Raw genomic sequence first — 18,448 nt, forward strand, 5'->3', positions numbered from 1 at the left:
ATTTAGAGGTCAGGTTTAGGGGTTAGGATTAGACATTTAAAGGTCAGGTTTAGGATTAGACATATCTAGGTTAGGTTTAGGGGTTAGGATTAGATTTAGAGGTTATGTTTAGGGGTTAGGATTAGATTTAGAGGTTATGTTTAGGGATTAGGATTAGACTTTTAGAGGTTAGGTTTAGGGGTTAGGATTATATTTAGAGGTCAGGTTTAGGGGTTAGGATTAGACATTTAGAGGTCAGGTTTAGGGGTTAGGATTAGACATTTAAAGGTCAGGTTTAGGATTAGACATATAGAGGTTAGGTTTAGGGGTTAGGATTAGATTTAGAGGTTATGTTTAGGGGTTAGGATTATATTTAGAGGTTATGTTTAGGGATTAGGATTAGACTTTTAGAGGTTAGGTTTAGGGGTTAGGATTAGATTTAGAGGTCAGGTTTAGGGGTTAGGATTAGACATTTAGAGGTCAGGTTTAGGGGTTAGGATTAGACATTTAAAGGTCAGGTTTAGGATTAGACATATAGAGGTTAGGTTTAGGGGTTAGGATTAGATTTAGAGGTTAGGTTTAGGGGTTAGGATTAGATTTAGAGGTTATGTTTAGGGATTAGGATTAGATTTTTAGAGGTTAGGTTTAGGGGTTAGGATTAGACATTTAAAGGTCAGGTTTAGGATTAGACATATAGAGGTTAGGTTTAGGGGTTAGGATTAGACTTTTAGAGGTTAGGTTTAGGGGTTAGGATTAGATTTAGAGGTTATGTTTAGGGGTTAGGATTAGATTTAGAGGTTATGTTTAGGGGTTAGGATTAGACTTTTAGAGGTTAGGTTTAGGGGTTAGGATTAGATTTAGAGGTCAGGTTTAGGGGTTAGGATTAGACTTTTAGAGGTTAGGTTTAGGGGTTAGGATCATATTTAGAGGTCAGGTTTAGGGGTTAGGATTAGACATTTAGAGGTCAGGTTTAGGGGTTAGGATTAGACATTTAAAGGTCAGGTTTAGGATTAGACATATAGAGGTTAGGTTTAGGGGTTAGGATTAGATTTAGAGGTTATGTTTAGGGGTTAGGATTATATTTAGAGGTTATGTTTAGGGATTAGGATTAGACTTTTAGAGGTTAGGTTTAGGGGTTAGGATTAGATTTAGAGGTCAGGTTTAGGGGTTAGGATTAGACATTTAGAGGTCAGGTTTAGGGGTTAGGATTAGACATTTAAAGGTCAGGTTTAGGATTAGACATATAGAGGTTAGGTTTAGGGGTTAGGATTAGACTTTTAGAGGTTAGGTTTAGGGGTTAGGATTAGATTTAGAGGTTATGTTTAGGGGTTAGGATTAGATTTAGAGGTTATGTTTAGGGGTTAGGATTAGACTTTTAGAGGTTAGGTTTAGGGGTTAGGATTAGATTTAGAGGTCAGGTTTAGGGGTTAGGATTAGACTTTTAGAGGTTAGGTTTAGGGGTTAGGATTAGATTTAGAGGTTAGGTTTAGCGGTTAGGATTAGATTTAGAGGTTATGTTTAGGGGTTAGGATTAGATTTAGAGGTTATGTTTAGGGGTTAGGATTAGATTTAGAGGTTATGTTTAAGGGTTAGGATTAGACTTTTAGAGGTTAGGTTTAGGGGTTAGGATAACAGTAAAGAAGATGTTTGCATGGTGTGATGTCACGCATAATTGAATGAGTGAATGAGTGTGTGTGTGTGTGTGTGTGTGTGTGTGTGTGTGTGTGTGTGTGTGTGTGTGTGTGTGTGTGTGTGTGTGTGTGCGTGTGCGTGTGCGTGTGCGTGTGTGTGTGTGTGTGTGCGTGCTACACTGCAGCAATTTAACTTAATTAACGCAGAGCGTGTAAAACCTGACATGTGTCGTAATGGCAGCTCAGCCGAGGATAGCTTAACATCCCTATGCCCTAACATCCATGATGGGGGGGGATTTTCCAAAAACGATCTACAAGCTTACATGTAAGCTTGTAGATCGGCTATTTCCGGCAAAGCGATTTGGTATAGAGGGGAAAAAGAGCACACAAGTACCGTTGCAACTCAGGTCTGTTCGACTAGGGTCTAACTCAATGGTTCTCAAACATTTTCATATCAAGGATCCCCAAATTACCCCCATTTGAAAATAATTTGTGCCAGGGATCCCCCCATACAAGAGTTGTGTTTTTAAAATGTTTCAACCACAACGCCTTGGGGTAAATGGTGCATTTATATAGCGTTTTGATCCACGGCTCTTTACAATGTGAATTGCATTCACCCAGTGGTGTAAAGTACATGTACTCAAGTACTGTACACTTTGGAGGTATTTTAACTAGGGCTGTGCATCGTCTGCGTCACGATTCGATTCCGATTCTTGGGGTCACGATTCTCGATTCAAAAACGATTTTTCCCGATTCAGCCCGGAACTTGACACTTCTCAAAAAAATTACTATACAATAATACTGGGGGAAAAAATGTTTATAATTATTTTTAAATGTAATTGATATTTGGAAAATGAGAATCAATTCTGAATCGTCAAACATTAGAATCGCAATTCAAGTATGAATCGATTTTTTCCCACACTCCTAATTTTAACTTTACTGGAGTATTACGTAATATGACACAAATTAATTGAAATAAAACATAATTTCATTTTCATAAATATATTTCATTATTGAGATTTTTTGGGAACTAATTCAACAGGTAAATTAGATATTTTAAGATCCTGGACGTTTCATTTGTGTTGAGTTGCGTGAGTGTGTTCATGTGGGTGCATTCTGGGTCATCTTGGGTGGGGACCCGTAGAAGGCACCAGGGTCCCAGGGTCTGCCTGACGTTCTGCCTGACATTTCTTCCAGTTAAGGGGGAGTTTTTCGTTGCCACTGTCACAATTGCTTGGTCAGGGTGGGACTGTCGGGTCTCTGCTCTACATGTAAAGTCTCTTGAGACAACATGTTGTGATTTGACACTTTAATCAAATTGAATAGGCTCTATGCACAGCCCCTTCCTTGCTTCCTTCACAGGTGTTACCAATGACACTAATGAAGGCTCTGTTCCATTTAGTGTAGCACAGTGGTTCTCAAACTTTTTAATTTCAAGGACCCCATAACTCTGAGAGTGTATAAATGGAACCAAATGGACCCGGGAGGGTCCATTTGGTTCCATTTGTACACTCTCAGAGTTACACCCTCTCAAGGAGCCATGAGGGTCCCTGGACAGAGACCCACTAGAATTTCCAGTGAGCCAACATGCACAATATCAGCACCCTGACTCTTCTTTCGTGTATCGTCATCATATGTCCAGCTTTGTGTCGTGTAGCCATGTTCTCGTCTCAGGTCCCACTCTGAAGAGGCCCTCCTCTGAAGGTGGTCTATGTAGGGGACAAGCGGTGATGATGTGGTTGGCAGTCTGCTCAGGCTCCCTGCACTCACATGCTGCACTGTCTGTTAGACCCCACTTCTTCATAGGTGCTTTGAAGCGGCCAACCCCGGTGCGTAGGCGATTCAGGAGGGTCCATTGCCGGCGAGGTAGGTCTTCTCCTTCAGCGCCATCTCCAGGGTCCCGGATATGGTGGTGTATGCGTGTCTGTCCTGCCGACTCCCACTCCTGCTTCCATGCCGCCGCCAGCCAGGCTTTAGTTGACAGGTCCTCCGGGATGGAAGTGAGCATCTCTTGGGCCGCCAAGTTGTATGGGTGGAGAGACTTGAGTCTGCTTGGAGGTGTTGCCATGGTTGTGGTGTCATGGAGGAGGTGCCAATCGTGTTCCTGGGCTTTCCTTGCTAGGGCGAGGGTGGCAGCCTCTCGCCGTAGGCTGGCTGGCGCAAGCAATTCCTGCTAGGACTGGCAGGTAGACCACAGGGGTGGGTTTCAGGCAGCCAGTTATGATCCTCAGAGCGTTGTTAATGGCCGCATCCACCTTCTTGGTGTGTGGGCTTCTGCTCCATGTTGGGGCACAGTACTCGGCAGCAGAAAAGACGAGGGCTTGAGTGGAGATACGTAATACCTTTGCGGAGGTACCTCAGGTCGTACCAGCGAGGCGACGGATGAGTGAGACCCTTGAGGTTACTTTGGCCCTCACTTCCTCGAGGTGTTGTTTGTATGACAAAGTCCTGTCCAGGCGTACGCCAAGGTACTTTGGGGCCTGTTGGAACTCCAGGGGTTTGCTGTTCACGGAAATCTCCAACTCCCTTGTCGCTTCCTTGTTGCAGAGGTGGAATGCTGCGGACACCGTCTTCCCAGTGCTGAGCTGCAGGCGCCAGCTGCGAAGGTAGGAAGCCAAGATGCCCAGGTCCTGGTTTAGGCCCTCTTCCACCGCCTTCCATGTTGGTTGTTGCAGCATGATGGCTAGGTCGTCTGCGTACCCGTACCTTCTGGATGTTGTTGCAGTTAGGTCAAGGATGTATATGTTGAAGAGCATTGGTGAAAGAACAGACCCTTGTGGCACCCCATTTCACCCTGACTCTGTTTGACCAGAATGGGACAGAGCCTTCATTAGTATCATTGGTAACACCTGTGAAGGAAGTCAGAAGAGGCCCAATTTTTCTCCAAAATGGCTGCTGTGCATAGAGCCTATTGAATTGAATTGTCTCCAGAAGAAAATGAGTCAAACGAGGTGGACTTTTAGAGATTTGAGTCGTGGGTGCGGCTGCTATGGTGCCGCAGCCTCCGGTTTTATGAGGCCGGAGGCCTTTAAATCTTTCTGCTACAAAAGTTAAAGGTAGGGTAAGCGATATTTTTTGGTTAAAACAGAAAGTATTTTGTTAAAAGGTTAAAACACTATATTCTGATAGTAATCATTGCTATAGAGTGTTTTTTCAGAAACAGATGTCTCCATGTCTCTTCAGCTCTTTAATAAACAGAAAATACATGTTCCGGTAGGTGTCAAAATCTCAACCAATCAGGAGAAAGTACCCATTTTTAAGCTTCATTTGTATAGTGTTCCAGTTCCAATTTTGTCTGCTCATTTCTTAGTGTCATCACTTCCAATTTCACTTGTTTAATCTATATCCTGATTGAGTTCTCTGTCCTGGTTGGATAAAATTGAAAATGAAACTGAAACTGAAACGAAAATGCATTTTCTGTTTTATAAAGAGCTGGAGAGACAAGGAGACTCCTGTTACTGAACAAACACTCTATAGCAATGAGTACTATCAGAATATAGAGCTATTTAACACTTATTTTAACACTTATTCTGCCGCGCTATGAGCTTGTATATCTGCTATTTTTGAATAGCCAAAGCTAAGTGGTTAAAAATGATATTGACGCTATTAACACATTTTGCTGGGGACCCCCTGGTACTCCCTCAAGGACCACTGGTGGTCCCCGGACCACTGGTTGAAACCCACTGGTGTACAGGGGCGTCAATTGGGTATGGCAGGCTATTGCAGCTGCCATACCCTGGCTCCAGGGGTAAAAAAATAAAATGTAGGCCTACTTTGCGTTTAAAATCTTGATTTTATCAACTAACTGGCTGTGCGCATCGGAGGAGCAGCGGAGCCTGTCATCAAGGGGCGGGCCGTGTGTGTGTGTGTGTGTGTGTGTGTGTGTGTGTGTGTGTGTGTGTGTGTGTGTGTGTGTGTGTGTGTGTGTGTCGAGACACGAGAGGAGAATTAAAACACTCGCCCCAAAACACACTCGCCCCTATGTTTTTCGCCGACCGAGGCCGCCAGATATACCCGGGCGAGTGTGTTTTGGCTTTTGGGGCGAGTGCTTTTGGACGAGGCGTTCTTGTGAACAAGCAGTGAATTAAATCACGTGTCGCCGGTGGAATACAAGTCGGAAAGAAAATAATCAGGAGCTCAACAACATATAAGAGGATACATGAGCTATAAATCTGTGCTAGATGCAAAGTGTGCATATTTAAGCAAGTATTTTAAAACAGTGAAAGCTACCGAGGAAAAAGAAAAAAAAAAGTGATAAACGCCCGCCGGCCGCCACGACTCAAACTAACGACCACGTTGTGAATAATTATAAACAAACAACCTCCTGGTGCCTCCTGGTTGGGGGGTAATTTGACCAAAACCGAAGGTATTGAAGAGGAGAATGTTATGGTCATCAGAGATCAGAGGATCTAGCAGCTGCCATTCTGATAATGTTAGGAGCAATGGACCAGGCAACAGTGATACTACGAGCAGGTAGGGTCCCGTCCAAAGTGTTTCTAAATGGACTGCAGTCTGCACAGAACCCTATCCATCAGATCCAAAGTATTATTATCATACTCCTATTACAGAGAAGATTTCATACCCCCCACTTTTTGCAAATTTAATTGTGTTTAATCTTTTTGATAATAAATCGGTAAAATCAGGCAAAAATAAGAATTAAATAGCATAACCCTAACCTAACCCGAATCCTAACCCTAAAACCGAAATAAAGTAACCAAAAACTGGAAAAAAACGAACCCAATCCGCCCAGAACCGCACAAAAATTTCGGGGGGCTCATGCATACCCTAGCTTTCGCTGAACTGACGCCACTGCTGGTGTAAAGTAACTAAATACATGTACTCGCAATTTTGAAGTATTTTTTACTTTACTGCAGTATTTCCAATTTTCAACCCGGAAAAGCCCCCTACGTCCGCTGCCAGTACTGCTCCCGGTTTGGCTACAATGGGAAACATGGCCACAGGCCATGTTTCCCATTGTTTCCCATTGACTAAATAAGCGATTTAAACGGGTAGTTTCGCTCCGGACCTAAAATATTATGCTCCGGACCAAACCTTAAACATCCGTGCGGTTTGGAATCTACCATTAGTTTTGGGATACGATGTATACAAAAGGGTAAACAGCGGAGCCTTGGCGGACGTTCCACCGATTCTGGATGAGAACGACATAGAACCTCATCTCGGAGCTGTATGGCGGAGTGAGAGGTTCTTAATGGAGGGTGTTCACTCTCCATTCCGACATCTCACCACTCCGACTAGTGGCTTCCGCGTGCGGTTAGGGTTAGGGTTAGGGTTAGGTATAGGGTTCGTCAACGTCGGAAAGGCGACATGTCGGAAAGGAGAAATGCACCCCTTAATGGAGCTACCCTAACACCTACGTGGCACCGCCGATCTGACTGATATGCTCGTATATGGAGATCTCCTGTATCTGTCAGTCCTTGTCCCTTTTATGCTCATATTCTTTGAGACACAGTTTTTTTTGGGCTAAACAAAGGCATCACGTGACGTTGATCCCCTTCCCCTATGCGCTCATACTAGGACATGACGTATTTGTAGTCAGAAGAACATGGAGATCCCTGATGTCATCAGTATAATACTCATTACTATATACAGTATATACTGTATACAGCACTGTGGCAGCTGATGAAAGATGCTGTTGGTGTATATAAGATGCTGTTTATACGTGGACTCATTTCTTCTCAGCCTACGACAATGAACCTTGAACCATTAACCAGTAACCAGTAACAGAATCATTGTATTAGTAGCATTTAGACAGTTATATAATGCAGACACAAACTCAGACTGTGTTTATGTCATTAGCATGCCAGAGAGAGAGAGAGAGAGAGAGAGAGAGAGAGAGAGAGAGAGAGAGAGAGAGAGAGAGAGAGAGAGAGAACAAGAGAGCACAGAGGAAGAAGAGGGGAAGGGGGGGGGGTTCATCCTGAAAACCCATTAAGACCGAAATAGCAGATATTCAAGCTCATAGCTTGCAGATCTGCTATTTTTTTGAAAAATCATGAACATTTGTGAAGATCTTTGAATATATATATATTTTTCAAAGCGAACATTTTTAACTCAAACCTTTGCTTTTGCACGGGGATTCTACAAATGTCTTCTAAATCCTGACAGTTTTTGGAAAAAACTTCAGTGGTTCTCAAACTTCTTCATGTCAAAGACCCCCACATATATGTATTTTGCCGTGGACCCCCACCTCAAAATATATTTGCACAAATGTTCACTTCACCGTGCTCACTCTGTGCCGCGCTATCAGCTTGTACATTTGCTATTTTTGAATAGCCAAAGAAATCTAAAATGACACGGATGCTTTTCACAGTCTTAATGGGTTAAATAAACTAGTTGTAGGAGAGACAGTAGGACTGGACATCATGGGCACAGCCTTGTTGGTGCACATTTCCCCAAGCAAGGCAGGCAGCACAAGGCGACCTAGCAGCATGCTAGCTAGCTGTAGCCATAGCCAAGTCATAGGACAGGTGTCACAGGCGTGAATTATGCAGAATGTGGGAATATTCTCTGAATAGAGGGTTTGTCGGTGGGATGGTGTTGACATCATGTGACTGTGTCACATGGTAAAAGCGAACAAAGTGACATGAATTTGAACTGATGTACATAATAATTTAAGTGTACATGGTGCCTTGCAGGGTAAACATGCTCTCCAGTGCCATAATAGATTGATGTTTGTTTGCTTGTTTGTTTGTTTCAAAAACATGTAGCCTATATATATAAAAATCATGCTTTCCTAACTTCTACTTGCTTATAAAGCCAATTCCCTTTATGTACACAATTTACAAGTTGATATTCATAAAGCAAAAGAAAAGGCAATTAATAAAGTGAACATTTTAATTACTAGTTACTTTGTAGTTTGATCATTATTACAAAAAATACAGTAACCACTTCGGCCCTATACATTACGGCCTGTACAAGCTCACAATGCGTCGCAATGTGACACATTGTGAGCTTGTAGATCTGCTATGTTTTTGTTTTTTTTTATCTTGTGAATATATATGACATTCTGCATAATGAGTACTTTTACTTTTGGTACTTTAAGTACATTTTGATGCCAATACTTTTGTACTTTTACTCAAATATTTTTTGAATTCCGGACTTTTACTAGCAACAGAGTATTTCTACATTGCAGTATCGACACTTTTACTTTAGTAAAAAATGTGTACTTTTACCACCGCTGTGCCTAACCATAACCATACCCTTTGTTTGAAGTGTTTTAAGTGGTATTTTAAGTGTTTTAGCAGTGTTGCACGTGGTATTTTAACTAAGTGTTTTAGCAGTGTTGTACGTGTTTTTAGGGAGTCGTCAACCGACTACGTGTTGGGAGTGACACCTCCGCATTCCAGCGTGGGTGGGACTACCGGGACAGCTCTTTAATGACGTGACGGGGGCTCCAGTCAAGGCATCTTACAGATGGTCAGATGCTGCCATCACTGCAGTACTACTTGAGCGTAGTACCACCGTACAAGAACATAGGAGAAGGGGTGTGATGTGGTGAAAGCAGAGTAGCGTGCAGCCCACAGTGACCATGGCTGGACAAAGCGTCATGCCTGGGGGACAACAGTGACAGGTTATCTGGAGTTGTCATAGACACAGTGCACACATGCTGAAGCGTATGAGCTGGTTTTCCCATAATACCTGGCAGCTCTCCGTAATGATAACTTTGAATTTTCGTGACATAAAAAGTGCCCACACACTATGTTACTTATACGTGTACACAAGATTCTACACAGTAGCCCGCAGTAATTGGTTAATTCGTCATCTGAAAATAGCCGATATACAAGCTCACCACCTGTTGCGATGTGACGCAGTGTGAGCTTGTATTTTGGATATGTTCGGTACCATCACACTAGGGCTGGGACGATATGAAAACTTCAAGTCACAATTATAGTGTCCAAAATAATTGCGATTCAAAATATTATTGATTACGTTTCAGTTTCTGCAACTTTTTTCTTGGTGGGGAGATTTATTTATCTTTTCTTGCAATTTAACGCTAAACCAGAAACCACTTCTGAGACCTCAGCTGCAAGGCATTATGGTCTATGTAGTAAATAACAAATACCAAACAGTGTAAAAACAAGGCATTCTGAAGAGCATCATCACAAACGAGGTAGAATAGCAACAAGCACGCATGACAGTAGTAGCATAGGGTTTTGGTGGTGGGGTGGGGTGGAGGGGTAGTCAGTTAGGTAAGGGGGGGGGGGGTTCTGAGAAAGAAAAGGCCAGGCTGGGACGAGCCTAAGGCGCACAGCGAGGGGGGGCGCCGGCGCCACATGGCTCCAGTCTGCCAGGCCTTGACATAGTGGCATTGTAAAGAAAGTGCGAAAGCAAACCAACCTTCCCGCTGATCTGAATGACGGTGAAAAGTTTTGGGATTTGGTATTTTATTGGAGGGGGGGGATGATGGCAAAAAAAAAGGGGTGACGGAGGGTGAGGTAAAGTGAAACCAAACAATAATAATAATAATAATAGCAACAAAATAGGAAAAAAACAAAACGAGAGGCATGGGAGGGAGAAGACAAGGAGAAACGAGAGAGAGTAAAACAGGCAAATATCCGCTTATCCGTTAAGTCCGATTTAGGCTTGGCCTGCGGGTACGTCTCGAAAATAGCAGATCGACGAGCTCGTCGATCGGCTATTTCCGATGCTTGGCCACTCCGCACGGCCAAGTAGAAATCAGGCTTTTAGTCTGCAATGGAGTCAAATGACAAACACACGTCACATGACACAAACATATTTCTGAGGACATTATGCCTCACACATCAAACACTGTACAAGCTAAAATCTGTGTTACAAGCTAAAAAGTGTTAACTTGGCTCAAATGTAACTTCCAGGGCTAAATTAACACTGCATTATGCTGTCTACTGGACACACTGTACAAAGTTATTTGTTAATGAACATTTTTTCAACTCGTATCCAGACAAAAACGGCAGACGTGAAAAGCAGAATAGATGCCCAGCCACCTCGTCGTGTTCTCGGCATAGTTTTCCGTTGAAAAAAACTTAAAAAACTTGAATGAAAAGGCCTTGGTGGACACAGTCGCTTATTCCAACCCTAGTCCGTAAACTGAAACATCTCGCTTAGCATAACCAAACACACAAAGCAGACAGCGGGAGTTTTCCAAGATGGCCCTCATTTTATTCTGCATTCATTCTCTCTTCAGATCAATTCTTCAGAAGATCCTTGTGTGATCGAAAATGAGGGCCATCTTGAGTGTTAAGTTATGATAAGCCACATATTTCAGTTGAACCCATAAAGACAGGGAACGCATCTGTGTCATTTTAAGATTTCTTTGGCTATTAAAAAATAGCAGGTATACAAGCTCATGGTGCGGCACCGACTGCCGTGCTACGAGCTTGTAGATCTGCTATTTTTGAAAAATCGTGAACATTAACAAATCTGTGCAAATCTTTGTATACATTATTCATATATATATGTTTTTAAAGCGAAAATGTTTAACTCAAATCTTTGCTTCTGGGGGATTCTACAAATGTCTACAGTTTATTTTTTGAAAAAACGAATGTTGCTGTATATATCAGTGATTGATTGATTGAATATTTTATTAGGCAAAAAAAATGTAAAACAACACATTTACATTTAAAATACTTTGTCTAGCAGGTCCGTTCATAAAAGTCCTTGCGGACTTGTTTCCAATGAGGGCCTTGGTATTCAATTCATAGACATATATAGTGGCATCACAGTTCGAATATCATTATAAAAAAAACAATAAGAATATATATATATATCTATATATCTATATATATATCTATACACATATATATATATATATATATATACATACATATATACATACATATAATACTATGTACAACAAAAGAAATAAAAAAAGGGGGGGGGGGGGAAGATATGTACAAGAACAGGGTCGGCTATCTAATGGGAAAATGGTACTACCTCCTCTTTTGGCCTCCTGAAAGGTGATTTTTTAAGGCTCTTTTAAATGAGCCCAGCGAACTGCATTTTTTGAGGGATGGGGTTAGCCCATTCCAATCCTGGGTGGCAGTGCTGTAGAAGGAGAATTTGCCCATGTTTGTTTTATGGGTGGGTGGTACAGGTGGTTCTCAAACTTTTTCATGTCAAGAACCCCTAAAATGTATTTGGCCGAGGACCCCCATCTGAAAATATTTTGTTCCAGGGACCCCCGAAGCAAAGATTTGAGTTAAAAATGTATATGTACAATCAAAGATTTGAGTTAAAAATGTATATACATTCAAAGATTTGCACATATTTTCAAAAAATAGCAGATCTACAAGCTCGTAGCGCGGCACTCGGTGTCGCGCTATGAGATTTTATCTGCAATTTTTTAATAGCGTAATAAATCAAAAAATGATTCTCCCCTGGTATAAATAGGTTAAAGATTAGATGCAGGCACGCAACCAAGTATAAGTCAGGCCCACCCAGTAGACACTGTACTAACCCAGGCTGGTCATTAAACCAACAACACACAAGTGGAAGTGAGTTGGTGAAGGAATGGATCGGAACGATAAGCTTTAGTGAAATGACAGCAAACATTGAAAGTCATCGTGAGGCGTTTCGGGAGTCAAACTGTGCCAGGAGAAAAGGAACGCGTGTCACACCTGTGGAGATGAAGGGTGGAACACAACTAAAGAGGAGACGGAGTGAATGGCGTCCTGCTGGGTATTAACATATTCACACACTGACGGGTTCGGAAGGCCAGTGTTTTTCACTTCTCAAAGGCAATGCATATCTCAGCAGGGAGCGTTATTTGATCTGTCATTGCTTCCACGCACGCACGCACGCACGCACGCGAAACGAAAACAACGAAACATGAAAAGTATAAATCACATCAAAAAACAACAATTTCTCACAACTATTTCTCTAATTCTGCTATACTTGTGGGGACAATTGGACCTCACAAGTATCGTAATACAAGTACACACACACACACACACACACACACACACACACACACACACACACACACACACACACACACACACACACACACACACACACACACACACACACACACACACAGAGACTAGAACTCAATGTCTTTGCCCTCATTGTTCAGATTCACCAGTGACATGAAATATAAAACAATGTACATAATAATAATAAAGAAATGATAGGCAACAGTCCAATTAATCTGACAGAATTTCAATTCCACAATTTTTTTATTTGTCCCAAACAAACATTTTGGGAAACAATGACAGCTGTGAGCAACGCTGGCGCGACGAGATACTTGCTAATGCCTTGTTGGCGTGTCGAACGTGTCAGCTCTGATGGTAATCAGGTGGAACAGCATCAAAGAGCAATGCAAATCCATGCTGGTTTCTGTCAGGGCAGAAACCTTGTATCTCCAAATTCCTCTTCGTCATTTTCAAAAATTATAATAATAATAATAAATTGTGATAATAATAATTTTCTAAAACCCAAGGACGCTTTACATAAGAAAGTTATCGTTGCTGTCGGGCAGAAACCTCTTATCTCCGTCTAAATAATACCTACATTGGGTTTTTACTTACTTTCACTTTTTTTTAATTCATTTTTTTACATTTCCTGAAAAAGGAAGGGTCTTAGACATACAAGGTTTATGACCCGGCAGCCGCGAAATTAAAGCTGTAATGAGTCATGCTTAGACTTTGGAATTGCCTTTGAGAATGTTTCAGCTAATTGAGTTGGCTGAGTTGTAGGACATTGACGCCCCAATTAACCACTCTGTATTCTGCGGGAAAACTTTCAAAGAAGATAGCTGGTCTACAAGCTTATAGACACAAAAGCTTGTAAATTAGCTATTTATACAATATTTAATGTAGAGTGAAAACAGAAAAGACACTAGTCCAGACCCCTGAAGGCCTCCGCTCAACCAATTTTGGGGGTTAAGTGGTTAAGAAATCTAGCACTGAGTCAACATGGTCCTCATCTAGGCACGTTGACATATTACTAAATGTCGAGTTCCAAGTTTTTTTTTGCCTGTTGCAGAAACGTACAGTGTTTTCACTGGCAACCAGGCTAGTTATTTGCACGCCATTGACACCAAAAATAGAATATCTGTGACAACATCGGTATGATGAAAATGACAGGTCTGAAAGGAGCAGTCGAGGTTGCACAGAGAGCAAATAGTGTTTGAGGCAGTAAACCTGGGTGGGCGGGGCTTCTTACCTCGCACGTAGAGGTTGGCAGGAGCCGAGTAGCGCGTTCCGGCGTGATTGACGGCCACGCACTCGTATTTGCCCTGGTCCGACTCCTCGCTGTTCTCGATCTGCAGCGCTCCTAGTGGAGAGGAGGCCAAAGATGAAAGTTAAGGGCTGTCCGTATCATAAATTAGAACTAACACTAACAAAATAACTAAAACTGGAATTAAAAAACGACTTTACACATTTTCAACCTACAGCATCTTCATATAGTTAGTCATCACTAAAGCTCATGATAAAATTGTACTATTTTTTTCTAGAATACAAAGTCTGTGGTTTCTATTAGCTTGGATTCCCCATCGACGATGTCACTAGTAGGCGGGTTTCTGAACTGTCCACAGCCTTCCTCTGAGACAGAGTGAGTAGACAAAAAAATACAATTTTATCATGAACAGTAGTTAGGAACAATTATATGACGATTGGTTGAAAACGGGAGAAGTCGTTCCTTTAACTAAAAAAAATGTAAAATAAAAAAACTATACAAAAAAATGACAACTAACTGAAGTTGTTTTGTGTTGGCAAAACTAACTAAAACCAACCAATGATAGAGATGATGTCCTTAATGTTAATCTTTGTTAAAAATAAAAAAAAATAGCAAAAGTAGCAGATCTACAAGATCTACGACTCAACAAAGTTGTGAGCTAGTAGGACTGCTATTTTAGCTATTTTTTTCTGATCCAGTTGAATTACAATTATTACAATTAAAAGCACTAAAACTAATAAAAACTAAACTACAACTAAGCCTTTCAAAACAAACAAACAAACAAATAAATTCAACAAGCAAAGCCACTTTAGAAACAAATTAACAGAAACTGAAAACCAAATAAATTTTTTTAAATAATGAAAAATTATTATGACCTTGTTCCACACCAAGAACAACTATAACCACAATGATACATGTATTGTTCTAAACATTGTTCTAACTCAAGTGGATGGCGAAGTTCTAGCCACAACTATAATGATAACGAACAATATCGGAATATTATAATCACTTTACAGTCATACAGTGTAACATTTTCACGAAATATATATATATATATATATATATATATTCAATGATTTGCACATTTTTTCACGATTTTTCAAAAATAGCCAAAGAAATCTTAAAATGACACACAGATGCGTTTCCCGGTCTTAATGGTGTTAACAGTAGCCATTCCACACAAATGTGTTTTGGACAACTTCTCCTAAATACAATGTTTTTTCTCGTGAGTGTACCCCGTCACGGACAGCGAAATGACGCATGGCACTGCAGCTGTCGGGTGGAAACCTCATATGTCCAAAACTGTAACTTTTCAGCATTCAAATTTAAAAAGCAACATAGCAGATCTACGAGCTCAAAACACGTTCTGATGAAATGCGCTTTTGAGCTTGTAAATCAGCTATTTTTCCCACGTTTGTGACACTGTAGTATGAAGAAGTAGGACATTAATTTAAAAAACTAAACAAAACAAAAGCGAGTGGTCAAATGTTTTACTTAAGTAAATGTATCAATACTGCAATGTAGAAGTACTCTGTTACAAGCAAAAGTCCAGAATTCAAAATTCACTTGAGTAAAAGTACAAAAGTATTGGTATCAAAATGTACTTGAAGTATCAAAAATAAAAGTACAAAAAATGTTTGAAAATAGCAGATCTACAAGCTCACAACGTGTCGCAATGCGACGCGTTGTGAGCTTGTAGATCGGCTATTTTCAAATAGCCTACAGTTTGTATAAAATAAGGCTAAAGTGGTTAATGTATGTTTTATAATGTAATAATGTGTATCTGCAAAGTAACTAACTTAAGATTTCAAATAATTGTTCTGGAGTAAAAGTACAATATTTGCCTCTGAGATGTAGTGGAGTAGAAGTAAAAGTATTGGAAATTGGAAATACTCAAGTAAAGTACAAATACCTCAAAATTTTACTCATGTACAGTACTTAAGTAAATGTACTTAGTTACTTTCCACCACTGATAAAAACATTAAAAGTTTAAACATGGAGATACAAGGTTTCTGTCCGACAGCAACGATTGGTAACACCTTCCAATGATACTAATGAAGGCTCTGTTCCAGTCAGGGTGCTGATATTGTGCATGTTGGCTCACTGGAAACACCAGTGGGTCTCAAAGTGTGGTCCAGGGACCCTCATGGTTCCTTGAGGAAGTTCCAAATGGACCCCTTACGGGTGTGGGGGTCCTTGGAATTAGAAGGTTTGAGAACCACTGTGCTACACTAAATGGAACAGAGCCTTCATTAGAATCATTGGTAACACATGTGAAGGAAGTAAGGAAGAGGCCCAGTTTCTTTCCAATATGGCTGCTGTCCATAGAGCCTAATAGACAAAGGCTGTAATGACATTGGAGCTTGACAAAAACTCTACGAAAATGTACGTGACACAGTATGACTTTAAAATCATTTGATTACATCGCGACAGCCAATCAAAATCCATCCGAATTTACAGGGTGTCAGAAGAACGTTATGCTATTCTCACATCATTATGGTTATGGTTGTCGATGTTGGTGTGAATTGCGTTTTAGAGAAACAAACAAAGTGGACCGGTTCTGTTGCTCTTCAAATGGTCTGGAAAACCATTCACTACATTCAGCTGTCCCAGAGCAACTTACCTGTCCTCAATACATCATTTATTGTCGGAAGCGCATTGCTGCCATGACAGGGAATACAAAATAAAAATCCTATCACGTTAGAAAATCAAACGATTCACAGTTTAACGTGATGGTGTTTTTATGGTGTTATAACGTGAAACATATGATGTTATTCTTGTCAAAATGTGAAATGTTTCATGTTATATTATGATCAATTAAAGTTCACACATTTAATAAGGCTATATATAGTTCAAAATGTTTGTCTTTTATCTCTCTGCCTCCTCCCATACACTTTGGCACGTGGGCTACGTGTGTGCCTTTGATGTTTTGTTTTTTTAATAATGTGATGAAGAGAACATTTCACGAAATAACATCAAACGTTACCCATTTTAGCAAGATAATATCTTGTTGAAACATGAAAAAAAAAATGTTATAACAAGAAACATTTTACACTTTAACATGATGGGACTTTTTTTCCTAGCATGGTAGCAACACTGTTCCGTAGTTATCTCCATTCATTTCAAAGTAAATAACTGTACAGCATCCGCACAATGATTATGTGGTCATTGAGTCTCTATTTACACAGATGATGTGACTGTATCTCAATGCAAAGTTATTCATTTGCTGAAAATGGTGAACATCATGCAGTTTGGCCGGCGACCGGTAGACAAAGATAACATGAAAGAAAATAAATACATATTTCAAGAAGTACTCCTGAAATGCATCATGAAATGGATTATTAAGAGCTGGTCACATTTTTTTTTTAAATAAATACGATTCATGAGAGTGTGAGTGCTGGGGCACATCTTAAGGCAAACTACCGCAGATGGAGGGCAACAATACGGGTCCATTTTGTACACACTACAGAGTTAAATTAACACTCATGATTTGACGGTGTACATGTGGTCATCTCGCAGTGGGACGCCAGCCATCCAAGGGACTTCGTCTCTGATGTGCTTCCATAAGTTACATGCACGCGCGCACACGCACTCACGCACTCACGCAGGCACACACACGCACGCACGCACGCACGCACGCACGCACGCACGCACGCACGCACACACACACACACACACACACACACACACACACACACACACACACACACACGTGGGGTTCAGTATACATCATGTATGTAAAGTATGGCTCCTCATTATCACAGCACTGCATATTTTGTTGGAATGATAATGTACTTATTGTTTCCTTTCGTTTTTTTTTTATAATACCCAAGGTCTTAACGTACACGGTCGGGGCTTAAAGGGGATTTGTTTTTCATTCTTTACTTGGGCACCATTTTTATAGTGTTTTTATCAAAATGAAAGGTATGTGTGAAGATTTGGGGGAATTAGTCCATTCAACCACTTTTCTTAAGGGGGAAGCAACTTGTTCGTTGTACTGTTGTTTGTCTAGATGTTTGAATGTCTATGGAATAGAAACAAGCGCTTTGGCTTTTAAGTTTATGTTTAGTTTTAAACTGTCAATAAAGTATCCAAATCAATATTGAATCAGCAACAGCGTAATTTTATCTATGCATTTTTTATTGTTGTTTTATTTTAATTTGTAATGACAAAACATTATTTCTAATGCTCTCTATAAATATTGCCCAAGTTGAAAAATAAAAAAATAAAATGAAATCCCCATAAAATACAGGCAACTGAACCTCACATCATTGCTTTAGGTGTGGAGAGGAGAGCTCACTGACCAACTGCAACCTTTCTGTGAAGTCCACCTCACCTCACTACTTCTCACAGATCACCTCACAATGCACTGACCATGTATTCCAATCTCTCTAAGAGAAACAGTGATAGGCTCTATTCACAGCAGCCATATTTTCACTTCCTTAACAGGTGTTACCAATGATACTAATGAAGGCTCTGTTCCATTTAGTGTAGCACAGTGGTTCTCAGATTTTTCAATTTCCACCACACTCATTACTCTGAGAGTGTACAAATGTAACCAAATGGGTCCATTTGGTTACATTTGTACACTCTCAGAGTTACACAACCGTAAGGGGCCATTTGGAACCCCCTTAAGGAACCATGAGGGTCGCTGAACC

General features: G+C 40.7%; 1 protein-coding gene across 1 annotated transcript in view; it reads right to left on the minus strand.

Moving 5' to 3' along the window:
• LOC311051253 (receptor-type tyrosine-protein phosphatase F-like) overlaps positions 1-18,448 on the minus strand; it is a 254,763-nt gene that overhangs the window by 146,133 nt on the left and 90,182 nt on the right. Inside the window, exon 6 of the mRNA XM_084065737.1 lies at positions 13,776-13,886. Within this exon, the coding sequence (XP_083921863.1) occupies positions 13,776-13,886 (111 nt within the window). The remainder of the gene's footprint in view (positions 1-13,775; positions 13,887-18,448) is intronic.

Source organism: Gymnoscopelus microlampas, assembly GCF_963454915.1.
Source record: "Gymnoscopelus microlampas genome assembly, chromosome: 9".
NCBI lineage: Eukaryota > Metazoa > Chordata > Actinopteri > Myctophiformes > Myctophidae > Gymnoscopelus > Gymnoscopelus microlampas.